Raw genomic sequence first — 18,851 nt, 5'->3', positions numbered from 1 at the left:
AGAGCCCTCAACGAATATGTGACATGAGCCATGGCAGCCAATAAGAATTTTCCAAATTAATATATTAGCGGCATTTTATTTCTGTGAACAGGGGTCCGTTTGTACCGTTATCATGTTTAATAACATATCAGAAGAAGGGATGCGTTCATTGCAGAAGTCCGTGAAGGCCATATCATTTTTTATTTTTGAAAGTGCAACTGTTGAACTGATCGAGTGTGACCACGTTGCTAGAATACACCCTTCCTTATTACACAATAGGTTTGCATCTTCCCTTTTAGTTCTTATGGGGACCGCCTCCGTGGTCTAGTGGTAGAGCGTCCGCCCGGAGAGCGGATCGGAAGGTTCGGGGTTCGATCCCGTCCGCGTCATACCAAAAGACGTTAAAAGATGGTACTTGTTGTTACCCTGTCTGGCGCTCGGCATTAAGGGGCTAAAACAAGGACTGGTCGGCTCGGAGTCAGTATACTAGGTCTGAGTGGGGTATTCATGTTAAACTGCGGCATGGTATCTCAGTGTGCTAGCACTATAAATCGGCATCAGTCCGGACTAGTACAAGCAGCAACACACACACACACGTCGCATGCACGTTGCTATATAAGTACTATAATCTTGGACGCGACGTTAAACCCAATTTCTCCTCACCTTACCTAGTTCTTATGGTGATTGCTTAATGTTTCAACATTCTGAATTCCATTACAACAAGCCTCTTTCCATTATCATTTAGACATCACTGCCAAAGTAGAACCGATTGTACGATTCTAAGTATATCATGAGCATGTGTTTATGAATCACTATCAAATAGTGATGATACCAGGTGTTCGCGTGAGTATGGTTTAACGCCGCTTTTAGCAATATTCCAGCAATATCACGGCGTGGGACACCAGAAATGAGCTTCACACATTGTACCCATGTCGGGAATCGAACCCGGGTCTTCGGCGTGACGAGCGAACGATTTAACCACTAGGCTACCCGAGGATGCTCGATTGTAACTCGGAAGGTTGTGTAATGTAGTGAGCTCCTCGAAATACAGGGAAGGTTCACTTTGAAAAATTGAACCTTGCTTTCTTTTGCTGATATTATATGTAGGGTGTTGTTGAGTAGGGCGAGATGAACTGGAAATTCAGTTTGCCAAATGATAATTGCTTAATGAATTACATATTCATTACATATAGTCTCAGATGCTACTGCCTTCGTCTCATGACAAACAGCGTTAACAAATAAGTTCTACGATTATTAAGTTAGTATTTCTTTCAAAATACTGATTTGAACAAATTTATTAATCGGATTAACATTGTAGGACAGTTTGTATGAACTTCCGCGGGTTCTCTGGATGTCGAACTCAATTCACAGACTCTGTTATATGGAGTGACTTCTCGAAGGCTTATCAACGTAATACTATTTATCATATAATGGGTCCGTTTCTCGGCAGGATAAAACCAACAGATAAAAACGATATCCGTTGGGGTCATATTCGGATGGAGATGCAAATGTCAAAGGTCAAGTAGGGACTTTTTCCCATTCGGCGAGTCTGGAGAACTATTGGGATAATTGCAAACAATAGAAGAAGATTCTAATATACCGAATATCAGCGTCTAACTGTGACGTAGCGAAGGCATTTTACAAGTTTGGGAAACTTTGGAGACATAAATTGCGAAACCATTTAGCGAGGGGACTAGTCTAGCAGGATCAGTTTCCACATCTGTGCTTGTTGAACGTTTTCCCCGAACAAAAACAGTTGGATTTTGCCGAAATATGAGCGAATTGTTACCTTGTTTCGTTTTGTTGCTGTGTGTACATCTGACTGCACTTCGTAACGTTATGACAGGTCATGCAGACTCTGTCCACAAACGTGACGTCTCATAGACTAGGGTTAGACCAGGGCGCGATATAGGTTCATATGTATATAGATATGTGTTTATGTATATATATATTTTTTTCCTAATTAGGATATTTATCATCACCAAACACACACGCGTGATAACCTCTATACATTTATATGCATGAACACATATCGCTCCTCATCACGTGATTATCATGGATATTCGGTGGTCCATGTATGTTTAGTTTCATCCAGGTTTCACCATTGTATATTTTACATACAGTAGAATCTGTTCCAGTGGATATCGAGTCCTACGTTGAAGTTTTATGCTTAAATCTCGGAAAACACACCCAATGCCCATAACTGGCCCAATGTCATTTGTTTACCATATAGGGAATGCTTTTTATAGCCCACGTAGGCGTACCAAAGCCAGTCCAGACACCTGCTGAGCACAGTAACCGCTCCACACCACAGACAACACAAGAAGGCAAATGGATCAGAAGCTCTGTGTTGAGGGGGGCATCCCCATGTCGGACATCAACGGCAAGGAATGCGACGACGACACTACGACTGAAGTCGACGTCAGCGACAATGGAAGAGCCAAGTGGTCTAACCAAATGGATTTTTTCCTGTCTTTGGTTGGATATTGTGTGGGCTTAGGGAATCTTTGGAGATTTCCCTACTTCTGTAACAGAAATGGTGGAGGTAAGTATAAACATAAATATATTTGTGGCCAGACGTTTTCACATTGATTCTTGATCTGCACGAAAAAGCTCTTTTCGTCATATTTTTTTCTGTTTAATCCCAAAACGCCTCAGACGAATAATATACCCACGATCCCAGAAACTGAAAATTGACAGGCTTTCATCTGTTGAATAGTTTTAATCTGTTAAATCTGTTACTGATTACCGTATTTACGGTTTCACACATGACAATATTTGGGGTATTTAAGAATAATTTTATTCTCAGACACATATTTTGAAAACGAGTTACAGTAAAATCAAGGACTTCTTGCTTTGACTTTTTAAATCCAGAGCAATCAAACTTCTGTTTGGCTCAATCACTCAAGCACCCTTGTTTCATTTTTTTCGGGAAAAGATCGTCCCGAGTTCCCCTGCCTCGAACCCCAGTCAGATATTCACTTATGGCATAGAAGTAAAATATCTAACTTTAATGACATTGAACGAGATATACGATCACCCTATTTCCGCACAACTGACGCGACAGTATACATAAGGCACTCTTGTATGGCATTCTACGCAATATCAGCAATACCAGGGACAAAGGAGCTTTCACGCTTGCCTGGCACGTAACAGTAGAAAATCAAGTGCTTGGCAAGAGGTTAGGCTCTCAAAGTGAACGCGAATGATGTGTGATCCCTCAGGTAGAAAAACCAGTTGGTTGACAGTCTCAACACAGAGCAAAGTTATCAGAACAGATATTTAATTCATGAAAAAGACTTGGGCTTCAGCCCCTCGTCTAACAGATACAACAAATATATATATATATATTGACAATGGAGGTAGGACACGATTTCATAGCTTGTTAAACAGGTCATGCCAGGGCCGGTATTTTCACAGGTGAACAAGAAAATTTTATCAGTGAAAGGTTGACAAAACATGAATTTGATAATTGACCAGGAGATAGGTTGAATAACACTGACAGCTCATGCGTGATACACTTACTTCAAATCGCTAGGATAGTTTCGATGTAGGGTTACCGCAACTGAGACACGTGTCCCATACATCTCACATGTTTCCTTTTAAAAATGTGATGAATCTTTACATTGCTGTTTGCAACAACTATTTTGCATTAATATTATTATATGACCAAAAGATCATAAATATTACCCAGTCAACAAAATTTGGATTTATGTGCCTATGAGTTTCAACTTGGCGCAAGCAGGTGTATGTTGGGTTCCGAATCCTTGACGGACCATGTCGAATAGCAGAGACTGTACAGCGGAATCGGCATCTTTACTTTACTACAAACTGTAGTTCCGTCTATTCCAACGCCTAGATATGCTGTACATGAGTCATCGATTAGGTGAGGTGAAGAGAAATGGGCTTTAACGTCGCGTCCAAGATTATTGCACTTAGCGACGTGTGTGTGTGTTCTTGCGCGCCTGCGCGTGTGTGTGTGGCTGCTTGTACTAGTCCGGACTGTTGCCGATTTATAGTGCTAGCACACTGAAATACCATGCCGCAGTTTAACATGAATACCCAACTCAGACTCAGTGTACTGACTTCGAGCCGACCAGTCCTTGTTTTAGCCCCTTAATGCCGAGCGCCAGACAGGGTAACAACAAGTACCATCTTTTAACGTCTTTTGGTATGACGCGGCCGGGGATCGAACCCGGGCCTTCCGCATTCCGGGAGGACGCTAGTGATAAGGTTTACCAGATATGCTATGTAATATAGTTCGATAATTACACAGACAGTAGTTCTTATTTGTGTGTATGCGTGTGTGTGTCTGGGTGTATGTGTGTGTATGGGTATGTATTTGTATGTTTGTATGTTTATGTGTGTGCGCTTATTATTGCATGTGTGTGCGTGCATGTTTGTGTTTGTGCGTGTGCTTGTTTGTGTGTGTGTATGCGTGCGTGCGTGCGTGCGTGTGTGTGTGTTTGTTTGTGTGTGCGCGTGCGTGCGAGCGTGCTTGCGTGCGTGCGTGCGTGCGTGCGTGTGTGTGTGTCAAAGTCTTGTCAGGTAGATTCCAATGCATGACATGTACAAAATGTGATATCAGAACACGATGAGTTCGGTGTTTATATAAAATTGGGCATATGTACACAATTGGGTGTACATATTTACATAATATCCTTAGATAGAAGCCTATCTAGATGTGAAAAGGCTGAACGTCTTAATATGTTTTATGATCTTAGTATGTACCTCGGGTCTTTGAACCATTTATATGCGTGTCGTTTGGAACAATGCCCTGTGCATTATATAGATATAATAGTTGAAGCAAGTTATCATATAATATGATATGTTGCAATCTGGATAGAGGTACTCAGAGATCTTTGTCTACAATAGGGGCGTTCCTGATTCCATATCTGACCTGTCTTGTTCTGATTGGCCTGCCGCTGTTCTTCATGGAGATAGCCATTGGTCAGTTCTCTGGACGTGGAGCAGTGCAGGTCTGGAGCATTTGCCCGTTGTTCAAAGGTAATTCGTAGAATTGGTACATTAATGGACATTTGGCTATACATATTGAAATGATTTGTTGTTGCATTGTGCTCATGATATAGTTGGAATCGTTCAGTGGAATCTGAAGATTTGTTAAATTATGAAACATAAGGTTTTTGTCGCTTTTATTTGCATAAGGAAACTTGTAAAGGGGGATTGCAAAATACATTGAAAAATCTCATCTAAATGTAGCCATTAATAGCTGGAGAACATATATGAGCAGTGTAATTTAGCATGTGACACTTCAATGTGTATGTTTAACCGACCATATATCGAACGGAAACACAGTGTTGAACAGCGAATCATTATTAAATCTACTCAGCATGCAAATATATATACAGTATATTTCCATTGTATTATGGTCCGGTGGCCTGAAGTGCCGAATAAATTTGTCTGTCTGTCTGTAATGTTCAAGTATACTCTCCTGACGTCACATGCAATCAATGGTAAAAGGTTGCTTTACCATCTCCAGGCCTGGGTTATGTGATGAGTATGGCGTCCTTTATCTGTGCCTTCTACTTCAACCTGATCATTGCCTGGTGCCTGTACTACCTGGTGATGTCCTTCTATCCTGTCCTACCCTGGACCACCTGCTCCAACTGGTGGAACACGCCAGCATGTACAACCTTTGACACGCCCCAAGACGACGGCAATGTAACGACAGGCAATGTCAGTGTTGTGTACAACGTCAGCTACACTGATGCTCACACAACGTATGGGAACGTCAGCACACACTACACCAACGACAGCCTCTCAACCGTCTCACGGTCAGCAGCAGAGGAGTTCTGGCAGTAAGTACAACTAGTCATGAACTGAAAGCAGTGTAAATGTATTGAGTGAATGGGTATGGTTTAACGCCGCGTTTAGCAATATTCCAGCAATATCACGGCGGGGGACACCAGAAATGGGCTTCACACTTTGTACCCATGTTTGGAATCGAACCCGGGTCTTCGGCGTGACGAGCGAACGCTTTAACCACTCGGCTACCCGACCGCCCCATAAATGTAATGGACGTGTATGTGTCAACAGGGCGTTAGTATATATCAATTCCAGGATGCGATAGATTTTGGTCCGGCATTTTCTCAAAACATACCAATTTGTTTCCCACAACAATTGTTTTCAAAACATCCAGTATCTAGTGAACGATCCGGTTTTGGGTATAAACAAAGGAAAATTCCTAATCCCAAGAAAATGAAATGGTCACCCCCTGTACTGTATGTGTTTTCAAGATGTGATTGCGGTGGAGATAGATATGCTTGGCATCATTAACTTCCAACTATAGGCGGATGATTTTTGTTTTGTTTTGATCATGACAGATTTCAAGGCTCTCTTTCTATAATCCATGTTCAACATGTCTGTGATGTTACCCTTATGTTTCAGCTGTATGATCTAAGCAAACTGTTGCAGGTACAATGCATTGCGTGTTTCTGCTGGGCTGCACGACATGGGAGGAATACAGTGGCATTTGGCTCTCGCATTGTTTGCTGCATGGGTCCTTATTTTTCTCTGTTTGATAAAAGGTGTCAAATCTGTCGGAAAGGTTAGACAATAATTCAGACGAAGGGGTTCAAGCAGAAGGTACAAATGTTCAGATTTCGATTTGCGCGTAATTATATTGTCCAGTGGTAACCAGTGAAGTCACACATGTGACTATTTCTTTCTATATAGCTGCAGTCACGTCCTACAATCGCGTCTATGTACACAGCGCTGTTGTAAATGATGACATTGAACCTTTCTGCATAACTCCTCAAGTAGCAACGCTCATATAGTTGGGGCTAGTCACTTCCCACCTGAATCCACTACTCAACATTTCTTAGGAATCACTTCAGATACAACATTTGAATCTGAAGCACGCACTCCTGAGCTTCCATTATACAATCATGTCGAGTTATGTCGGTATACAAGGGCAGCCATCCATGAAGGTATACATTATCACGTGAATAATACCATGAATGCATCATTTGTCATTTTCTCGCGGTCCTGTCACCGGCAGGAATCCAACACCATCATGGATTGACATAGGTTCGAGCGGTACCAGGAGACGACGACCGGACCTGCCTAGGCTTTATATCCCCATATCTTACTGAATCTTCCTTCCTTTTTTAAAAAGCGGACCGCCTCTGTGGTCTAGTGGTAGAGCGTCCGCCCGGAGAGCGGAAGGTCCCCTACCGCTTCATACCAAAAGGCTAAAACAAGGACTGGTCGGTTCGGAGTCAGTATACTGTGTCTGAGTGGGGTATTCATGTTAAACTGCGGCATGGTATCTCAGTGTGCTACCACTATAAATCGGCATCAGTCCCGTCCAGTACAATCAACCATACACACACACATACACGTAATGCACATCGCTATGTAAGTGGAATAATCTTGGACGCGACGTTAAACCCCATTTCACCTCACCTCTTTGAAAAGCAACCAGCCATATATCACGTCTGGGTGAATAGCCAACTGTCACGCGAACCGTATAGCCGACAAAACACCGAGCTTTCATAGCTTCGCTGTGGGTGTTATTGGAGATCTAAACAAGATAAAAATTACTTTGTTGAAACTCAGGGTCACATTTTATAAGGAATTTACCCAAAGACGTCATGTGATGAAAAGTAGCGTGGAGAGCATGATAATGAAGCAATTTGTAAACTATGTGAGTTGCTGAAAAGTGTTTTGCACAACATTTTGACATATGTTTATTGTGCAATTTGTCAAAATAAGGAAAATCCACATTCTTAACGCTTCAGACATATGAAATGCCCTCTACAGCCAGTGGGGGCTCCTGATGGGGTGTCATCCTGTATTAATTCTTGTCCCTACTGTGACCGGAAGGTGACTCATCTATTTATAACTTTGGATTTTACATAGCCTACGCAGGTGTTTAATGCTTCCTAGAAAATGTTGAGTGGTAATCATATGCTTAATAACAAGTGTGGTTCTCTCATTTGTACACTGGCTTCCATACCCTTTGTGGGCACAGCACTGAACCAGGGCGTCAACATAAAGCAAAACAATGCCATGTGACGTCAGCCTAGCAACAGGGTTGCTGGGGCCATGGAGTGTACATAAGCTCCTCTCAGTGATCTATCACCTCTCCACACAATGCCATTGAAACAAAATAGGGATGTTGGGAGTTTTCAATATTTGTCAGTGAAACTTGTTCCTGCAGTACATAAGCACGCGCTTTGGTATTACACTTTGTGTAATGCTGCTATGTGTTTATGAAACGAGTGATCTAGAGATCGGAATATAGATGGTCATTTAGGAGAACAGTTTCTGTTTTGAAATACAGATGGTCAATTGGGCGAACAGATTCTGTTCATGAATACATATGCTCAATTGGGAGAGCAGATTCTTTGGGGGAATATAGATGGTCATTTAGGAGAACAGATTCTTTTGTGGAACACAGATGGTCAATTCGGAGAACAGATTCTGTTGGGGAATACAGATGGTCACTTTCGAGAACAGATTCTGTTGGGGAATACAGATGGTCAATTGGGAGAACAGATTCTGTTGGGGAATATAGATGGTCTATTAGGATAACAGATTCTGTGGTGGAATACAGATGGTCAATGGGGAGAACAGATTCTGTTGGGGAATACAGATGGTCAATTAGGAGAACAGATTCTGTTGGGGAATACAGATGGTCAATTAGGAGAACAGATTCTATTGTGGAATACATGTTGTCAAGTGGGAGAGCAGATTCTTTGAGGGAATTTAGATGGTCAGTTGGGAGAACAGATTCTGTTTGGGAATATAGGCGGTCAATTTTGAGCTTTTGTTGGCAAAAACACATAATGCAAGGGTAGCAGATTATATTTTTAATTACAGAATGCAGATATTCACCATGCAGATAGCAGATTATAGATTACATATGACGGCCATATACAAGACAATCCGGTATGTACTGCCGTCCAGTGACAACATTGGCAACAATGTGTATCAGAAATGAAATGTGACAAAACAGGAGCACCACCAAAATATGTACGAGAAATAAAATAGTCAAGACTGCAGGTACCATCTCCACTCCACACAAATGCAACACGACGGCAAAAGGTTTGTGTCTTGAATATACTAAATCCTGTCTGTTAGCGCGACTATTTGATACACACTACCCTGTGTTGGTCATGTGTCAAAGGGCTGTCTGTCATTGATAACTCTTTGAATATTTCCAGGTGGTGTATGTTACGGCTCCCCTGCCCTATATTCTCCTCACACTGATCCTCGTGCGTGCCGTGACACTGCCTGGAGCTCTACAAGGCATCATCTACTACGTCAAGCCAGACTTCAGTCGACTGGCTGACTTCCAGGTGAGCGTCTTCATCGTCATTATCGCCTTCTCATTAATAACTCTTGTTAAAAATGTATTTACCTTCAAAATGCCACAGAACGGATATTATGAATTGTTTTGTTCTTGTTTTAAATGTGTCAGGCTGCTTATAAAATGAAGGCTCTCTTTGTATGCTTTCATTTATCAATAATGTGCCAAAAATAAATCCATCAAATTTATAAAATAAATAAAACAACAACAACAACGTTCAAGTATTAACACAGTTAATGCAGTCATGTACGATTAATAGTAACATTAATTATTTGAGACAATTTCAAAAATTTCATTGAGGGGGCAAAGCATCCATGTATCTTTCATCCGCGTTATCATTTGTGGATCTTTTTTCCTTCTGGCTTCCTCCATCCACCGACATTCCCTGAAGTTTTGCGATGTAGTCTAGTTATAACTGTAAATAGTTGCTCTTCAGGTGTGGCTCGAGGCGATGCTGCAAATGTTCTACTCTCTCGGCGTCACCTGGGGCGGCCTACACACCATGGCCAGCTACAACAGGTTCTCCAACAACTGCTACAGGTGCTTACGAACGTCATACACACACCTATATTTAACACTTTTCAATCCATGTACAGCTTCATATGCAGTTCTATACAGAATACTCGTTATGTAATAATAACTTTCAGTATGCACTATAATGCCTATATGTTTGAGAGTATAAGTACAATGTAGTCATTAAACGTGTCTGAATCAACTTGCAGGGATGCTGTTATAATCACGTTCCTCAGCGAGGGCACTAGTTTCTACGCAGGCTTCGCCATCTTCGCCATCCTGGGATTCATGGCAGAGAACAAAGGGGTTCACGTGTCAGAGGTCATCAAAGCAGGTGAGAACACCACAAGGTACACCAATAGGACAGTCAAAAGCAGAATATGTAGGTTTAAATGAGAAATTCGACATCAATTCTGATATTCCATTGAATGAGTCTTCATTATTTAATGGTTTGTTTGTATTTAATGTAGGTCCTGGTCTTGGCTTTGTGGCTTACCCAGAAGCCCTTGCACAGCTTCCGTTGCCTCAGTTGTGGGCAGCCATTTTCTTCATCATGCTAGTCACTGTGGGAGTTGACTCCGAGGTAAGCCTTCTTCATTTACTCGTTTGTAGCCTCGTAAATGTAGCCTCGTAAAACTCCTGTTTGTAATGGGACTTAAATTCGCCAGGGTATAGTGTCCCGCCATCTTCTCTATGTGTTGTGTGTTTGTATTTCTAGTTCGCCACAGTTGAAACGGCAGTGACAGCAATAATAGACACATTTCCCCATCAACTCAATCGACGACGAGGCTTGGTGACAGGACTGATCTGTGCTTTCTCTTTCACTGTTGGTCTCGTCCTTGCTACACAGGTATTCAACTGCATTGCTACCACTTCCGTGTGAGTGAGTGAGTGAGTGAGTGAGTTAAAATTTTACATCGCATCGGCAGTATTGCAGCCATATCGCGATGAGAACAAGGTAGGTACTATAATTAAAGACCTGTCGCCTAAGGACAGTAAAACAGTAAGGTAAATATCACAGTTTAGATATAAAACAAACCTTAGCAATAATAAAACAAAGAATTTGCAGTAGATTAGTTCATATGAATTAAAACCAGGCTATAGACCACAAGCAACCAAAGCTAGACCACCTCACTGGGAATCATGGACTTCCGTGTGAGGTAATAGATATCCTAATTCAACATTTGACTGGGCCGAAAACCTTCATACACTAGTCCGAGTGTTCAGGGTGGTAATTGTGGTATTGTCATATCTACATCTTTACAATAGGTAGCCTATCCTGAACGAATTAGGCGCCGCAAATTACGCCACTTAGCTGCGTCACCTTGACGTGCAAGAAACGTATGTTCGCGGGTCCCAATTCAAGATTCGCCTGATTTTCACTGAAATGATTTGACTGAATTAACGTTGAAAGCGGCGTTAAACCCAAATCAATGATTTACTCATATATGCACAACACACTGTGCACAATATACTTAGGGCGATTTGGTGTACATTATAGATAAGATATATCCTACAACTTTCACAGACGTCTGCGAGTGGGTGAGTGAGTATGGTTTTACGCCGCTTTTAGCAATATTCCAGCAATATCACGGCGGGGGACGCCAGAAATGGGCTTCACACATTGTACCCATGTCGGGAATCGAACCCGGGTCTTCGGCGTGACGAGCGAACGCTTTAACCACTAGGCTACCCGACCGCCCCGAGACGTCTGTAGACAGATCATGGTGGCCCTATACGTGTCACACAGAAAACAGTGCATACAACTAGCATATCTCGAAGGACTTTATTCCGAATTATCTACCATGACAAAAGTTCAAAGAACCAGAAAAGGCCATCCCAGATCCCAAGATGAAAGAAAAGCGAGATAGTTTTGATAAGCGGGTATTGTGAGTTGTCATTCCACCTATCGTTATTGACCCGTGAAGATCGGGGTTAGAATAGGTCTAGATCTTCGGCAACCCATGCTTGCCGTAGAAAGCGACTATGCTTGTCGTAAGAAGCGACTATTTGGATCGCGTGGTCAGGCTCACTGGCTTGGTCTCCCAATTGCATGGATCGATGCTCATGATGTCAATCACTGGATTGTTTGGTCCAGACTCTATTTTTTACAGATCGCCGTCGTATAGCTTGAATATTGCTGAGTGCCGCGTTAAACAAAAAACCAACAAAAAAAACCTATCGTTATTGATTTAAATACTATGATGCCACATACACGGATGTGTCAACGACAGCGCATCGGATGTTACTTTCTGCTGCACGGAAGGTGGTTTTTTTTCAACAATTCTAGTATAATATTACATTTTCATATAACGGTAGTTTAAATCATATTTCATTTCAAAACTCATTTTAATCACACGCACACTATATGTACATGATCACAATGTACATCAAATTATTCTTATTAGGATATGTCATATTCTGAAACTGGTATTTCTTGTTAGGTCAACGATTATTCGCGTGATTGTATGTTTAATGGAAAATAATTGTCAACGAACGAGTGCCAAAATGATGGTTGACAGACTACTGTAACGTGTTCGATTTAGTGACTTTATAAGCCGCATCAGATTTGCTAATTTGCACGTTGGAGTTTATTACTCTATAGATTTAACAATGTAATTACCACTAATTACTTTAAATATTTGCAATCTTACCTCGCTATGTGTGAGAGAAAACAAAGATACACAATTACAATTATATAAATTGATGTGTCTTGAAAGATGGTATGCATCTATTTCAAACCACAATTCTCAAATCCATATTTTTGAAAAAATGCAAAGAACGAAACAAAACTCTTTTTCGAATTTTACTGTTTAAATTTTTATTGGATTTAATTTTTAATGTAAGCCGCCCGCGTCATTTGTTTCATGTATTTCGTTTGTAATATGTATTCTGTTATTTTAAAGGGCGGTATATACGTGTTCATGCTGATCGACTGGTATGTTGGGACCTTCAGCCTCCTGTTGGTGGGGATCATGGAGTGTGTCATCGTCGGCTGGATATACGGTATGTCAGGTTTACATATCAGATAACTTGTACGTTTGATGGTGGCTAAAATTTAAACATTTACGGTTATTCGATAGTGATGTATTTTATACGGGTTCATAAATGTGTTTTTAGACCTTACGTTTGAAGTGTTCCAGCGACCGGATCAAGCAAAGACTAGTAACATTGATAACGTTTGTAATGTTTTGGTCACATCCAGTTTTCAAATGTATACTCTCTGTCTTATAATAACGTTGTGTAACATTATGCCACTGGACATATCGTATTTTAATTGTTTGATAAGCATTGATTAGAAGTTGACGGATGACAAGGTAGACACAATTTTATGGATAACTTCTTTAATACTGTAAAAAGCGACGTTTCGGTATATATCCTTATACTGTTGTCAAGCAAGACAAGTAAGCCTACCTTGATATCGTATTTTAATCCATAGCACACAGATGCAATGCTTGGCCCACCTGTTCCTCTGTGTTGTATGCAGGACACCTATGTACATGCTTGTTACGTCTGTGTTAGATCCGTCTCCAGTACTCCATTGCTTGTCGTAAGAAGCGACTATATTCTGATTGGGTTTTCAAACTGATTACATCGTGTCCCGATGACCTGTTTTGAAGATCCTGGTAAGCCTGGAGCACTCGATAGAGTGATATTGCTGTCTGAGGCCTTGGTCACCATTCACTCACTCACCTCCTCCCATGTTGTTGTCTCATGATAATGTACCAGGTGCTGACCGGTTCAGTGGCGACATCGAGATGATGCTTGGACGGAGACCCCCTGTGTTTATGAAGACTCTGTGGTGTTTTGTATCTCCAGTTCTTATGGCTGTAAGTCGATGGATTTATTTCTATTTGTGTTCTGCGTTTTGCTTATATATGATAGTGGTTTATTATCCCTGCAGTGTGTTATTGTACGATAGACAACAACCACGAGTCGTTTATTTCTTATATGAAATATCAACATAATGTACAGCCTATTTAAGGATAATGATGAAATGTACAAGCTTTAAATTTTTTACGCGTCTTTTAATAATGATGACCCTCGAAATAGAATCCGACTTCGTCATTGTCCATTTTATGTAAAGGCGGGTTAAGTTTGGTATCTCCCGCATATCTTCACAATCCTCACGTCGATTATCACACCCCTTTTTCCAACACCCAGTGTCATATCTCTTCAACATTTGGATGCGATCGTTCGGTCACTGCGTTTATCGGCTTAGCCCAGCTACATCTGTTTGGATCAACTCACTAGACACTTCCCCCTCAAAAATAACGTCGTCCATTATATTGAAGATATTACATGTGTCACTACGTCACTCGTAAAATATCTCCTTTTTTCCCGTCACCCGATGAGAGAAACGATATTTCACGAGACACATGGAATATCCTATTTATTATATTCTTTTTGAGTAGTTGTCTACCGGACATTTTATTATTTCATTACAAATAAAAAAAACTTGAAACGTAAATTCTCCCTATCTAACACACAGGGACGGTTCACCACCCCTTGTATTTGCGACTAAAAAAATAGTTTCGTATTTGCAAAATCTAACAAAAATATAAACAAAAGTAACAAAAGTTATTTAAGGGCACGAACATTCTTTATCATTCATGTAGATATAATTATATACATAATCAACTTTAACAGAAAATATAGTTCAAAACTACTAAACCGCTATTTGAAGCGAAAGAATACATGATCAAGTAACAAAAATGGCGCTTTCCGAAACGAACAGTCTCGATTGACGAGTTAAGTGAGACACTTGCAGTGTGAAACGAAGCATTTTCAAGAGAATATCAAACAGCCTGAAGCGATATTAACTCCATAAATGACCACTTGTCCCTCTTTTCAATATGGAACTAGTGTAAAAAAGAAGGTAACAGACACGTACGATAAAGCGAGACAATTTGAGGGGAGGTCACTCTTGTATGACAATAGTTCCGTCAAAGTGTTATTTTCACAGCAGTGAAATATCAAGTGTTATAATCATTGCAGTGAAATATCAATTGTTATGTTCACTGCAATGGAAATATCACTTTTCGGAAAGCTTTCACACATTAGTATATAATAAACGACGTAAAGTTGCGAGCGCACGTTCTTTCATAGTGAAATAAACCACGCTTCGTTCTTCATTGTTCTTTGCAATTTTTCGCGTAACTAACTTACATATGGCATTAACAGATACGTGTTATTTGGATAATCTCACTAATGTGGAAAACGTCTAACTCCGGGCATTCTTCCATCATTAAGCTGTGACATTAGTAAAATATGTGTCACGTACAATGTTAATTTTGTTTCAGATGTGTTTCATATTGACGATCGTTCACTACGACTCCCCGACTTATGGTGACTATGTGTACCCGACATATGGCGTTGCTATTGGGTTATTCCTTGGACTGGTGTCCATAGTACCGGTGCCAATTTGCATGATACAAGAACTAGTGAAGGAAAAGGGAACGCTTCTTGAGGTAAGGCATGTTACATTCATAATTAAGCAAATGTGATCAGTTTCTCTTAAATCTTCCAGTATATAACACTAATACCCACAAAACTTAAATACATGTGAGACCCACGTGTTTACGACTTGCATTATACATATCGTCATACCTTTCAGGGCCTAACACGCATTCTTCTACTAAGCCTGTGACTCCCCTTAACTGGCATTGTATACCAACCTAAAAAAGACAGTTAGTTCTATATGGAGTTACTATACCCCTTTAAGAACCTGTCGAAACTGAGTCAAGATCACAAAATTCTGTCTATAAATTTTATGTGACATGTTTCGTGTGACAAGAAAATAACACGCACCTTTGTCAAATTTAAATATACTGTCATTGGTTCACGCCAATCCTACTGTGTCTTGTTTTATTTCACAGCGAGTACGATCCTGCTTGAGACCTGACTCCACGTGGGGGCCAATCTCCAGCAGGCACCGTGCACAGTACACCAAGCCTGTGGAGGAATCGGGCTGGAGGAACTCCTTCAGGATATATAAATGGTAGCGCGGGATACAAAGTGTTGTGTACACCAAGCTATTGGAGTCGGGCTGGAGGAACTCCTTCAGGATATATAGATAGTAGTGCGGGATACATAGTGCTGTGTATACTAAGCTATTGGAGTCAGGCTGGAGGAACCCCTTCAGGATATATAAATAGTAGCGCGGGATACATAGTGCTGTGTACACGAATCTATTGGAGTCGGGCTGGAGGAACCCCTTCAGGATATATAAATAGTAGCGCGGGATACATAGTGTTGTGTACACGAAGCTATTGGAGTCGGGCTGGATGAACTCCTTCAGGATATATAAATGGTAGCGCGGGATACATAGTGCTGTGTACACGAATCTATTGGAGTCGGGCTGGAGGAACCCCTTCAGGATGTATAAATAGTAGCGCGGGATACAAAGTGCTGTGTACACATCGCTATTGGAGTCGGGCTGGTGGAACTCCTTCAGGATATATAAATGGTAGCGCGGGATACAAAGTGCTGTGTACACATCGCTATTGGAGTCAGGCTGGAGGAACTCCTTCAGGATATATAAATGGTAGCGCGGGATACAAAGTGTTGTGTACACGAAGCTATTGGAGCCGGGCTGGAGGAACCCCTTAAGGATATATAAATGGTAGCGCGGGATACATAGTGCTGTGTACACCAAGCTATTGGAGTCGGGCTGGAGGAACTTCTTCAAGATATATAAATGGTAGCGCGGGATACATAGTGCTGACATATCAACAACAAAGATAGTAAATATCTGCTAATCTATTCGTGCATTCATCACAGTATAATAAATATCAATTTTATACAACATCCTCGTTCATTTTTTCATTCCTGTGGAGGAGTCGGGCTGGAGGAACCCCTTCAGGATATATAAATGATAGCGCGGGATACATAGTGCTGTGTACACATCGCTATTGGAGTCAGGCTGGAGGAACTCCTTCAGGATATATAAATGGTAGCGCGGGATACATAGTGCTGTGTACACCAAGCTATTGGAGTCGGGCTGGAGGAACTCCTTCAAGATATATGAATGGTAGCGCGGGATACATAGTGCTGTGTACACCAAGCTATTGGAGTCGGGCTGGAGGAACTTCTTCAAGATATATGAATGGTAGCGCGGGATACATAGTGCTGACATATCAACAACAAAGATAGTAAATATCTGTTAATCTATTCGTGCATTCATCACAGTATAATCAATATCAATTTCTACAACTTCCTCTTTCATGTTTCCATTCTGCTATATACTGCCATTAATATATTTCGCTATGTGGTTATTTATATAAAGACGTGAAAAGAACATGTGTCTTGTTGAGCTATGTTAGCAGTTCCGCAACACTGCAAACACGAAAACATCGTTTTTTACCGTTTGTGGTCATTTGACGGAAATACGACTAAATTTGATTGAAATTGATTGATTGGTGAGCGTCCAGAATGTGTCCGGAAAAGCGTCGAGTTTTTAAAGTGTAAAATAGATGCTTTTTGCCCCGCCTTGTACAAATGTTTACGGGCAATCGCATTGCACTGGTCCCTTGACGCACGTGATGACCAAAGTTTATTGATATCATGTAGCAAGTGTATTAGGTCTGTTGAGACCGTTCGTATATAAGTGACACCCAGTTGAACGTGACCTGGTTCCAAATGGACACAGATCTAGAAATGGAAAATAACGAGTACCGAGCAGTCATCATGTTTTTGACTTTAGAGAAAAGCACTTCCGAAGAAATTCATGGCCGCATGTCACAAATGTATGGGGACAAGTGCCCTTGTAATTACACTGTTAAACGCTCGGCAGCATAGTTAAGGCTGGGAGAACAAGCCTCGATGATGACCAAAGGTCTGAAAGCTTGTACTGTCTAACAAGTCCAAGCCAAGTATCTATTAAAACTATTATCCATAAACATTTACATTTTCGTTGGGTGCCAGAGGTTCTAAATTCAGATCTTAAGGAAAAAACTGACATTGGACTCGAAAGGGTTGTTTGTCAACTTCTGTATGAAAAACTATGTATTTTGATGCCTCATTTTGATCTAGTATAATGAATAGCTAAATTAAATACTATATGTAACTACCCGTGCCCCCTTTTGGAATTTCGAAGATAGGTGTTCTAATGTTAAAAGACATTTGTACCTATGTTTAATTATGCGTTCCAAGAGAGCACCAAGAGGGCTCTTGCCGCCATGGTAGAATGGATATAACTTTACTCCTACTTTGTTTGAAAGGCTTGGTTCCACGGAGGCGGTCAGATATGATAGTGATACCGACAGCAGCATACTGAGAACACTGGCACGAGGGATAGTTATGGTAGTGATAGCTGGAGCAGCAGATTGAGAACACGGAAAAGAAAATGTGACAAATAACATGTCATTTTCCCTTACACTCAACCGTTACACTTAATCACAACACATTTAACAGTGAAACACACTGCGCTACACTGCCTAATTTATTACATCAACAAAATTCCTATTCCCCACAGGCACATCACTGTCATCAACGAAAACAAAACCATCCATACACCTTACTGTTTCCAGAAGTCTAAGTGAGTGAGTGAGTTAATACTTAAAGTCAAATCGGCACTATTTCAGCTATATTGTGACTTGAACAAGTTATGCAGTTATACTATATATAAAAAAAACCGTCGTCGAATGACAGTACAACAACTAGCAATATATGACAGATTATAATTTAAAACAAGTTTTAGAACAATAAAATGATCAGATTATGACATACGACACATAATAAAAACAGGCTAGAGATCACCAACATCTAAAGTTAGGCCATCATATCAGGGACCATGGGGACTTACAGTACCTTTGCTACCTCCACGGTTCCCCAGGGGGATTTACACCATCCCTCTAGTCATTGGCGATTGTTGATGAGATTAGCCGAACATTAAAATATACAAATATTCTGCGGTTAAAACATTGATAGATAAATTACTTAGAATGAAGTGTTCTTACATAGGGCCCCAGGGGGGCAACAATTTTACACTTTAAGCCCATTCAAGGATACAGCCACTAAC

The 18,851-nt window shown here is 40.9% G+C and overlaps 1 protein-coding gene across 1 annotated transcript; it reads left to right on the top strand.

Annotated features, from left to right (window-relative positions):
- Positions 1-2,042: 2,042 nt before the first annotated feature.
- Positions 2,043-17,055, top strand: LOC124137996 (sodium- and chloride-dependent creatine transporter 1-like). Its single transcript, XM_046504496.2, has 13 exons — positions 2,043-2,524; positions 4,855-4,986; positions 5,480-5,798; positions 6,415-6,547; positions 9,171-9,305; positions 9,753-9,856; positions 10,039-10,163; positions 10,300-10,412; positions 10,548-10,679; positions 12,736-12,835; positions 13,559-13,659; positions 15,133-15,300; positions 15,709-17,055. The coding sequence occupies exons 1-13, from the start codon at positions 2,311-2,313 to the stop codon at positions 15,832-15,834; spliced, it is 1,902 nt and encodes a 633-aa protein (XP_046360452.2). The 5' UTR covers positions 2,043-2,310; the 3' UTR covers positions 15,835-17,055.
- The last annotated feature ends 1,796 nt before the right edge of the window (positions 17,056-18,851 follow it).

The sequence above is a fragment of the Haliotis rufescens genome, unplaced genomic scaffold (genome assembly GCF_023055435.1).
Source record: "Haliotis rufescens isolate VD_foot unplaced genomic scaffold, xgHalRufe1.0.p SCAF_17, whole genome shotgun sequence".
NCBI classification, from domain to species: Eukaryota; Metazoa; Mollusca; class Gastropoda; order Lepetellida; family Haliotidae; genus Haliotis; species Haliotis rufescens.
This window is presented reverse-complemented; position numbering and strand designations above follow the sequence as displayed.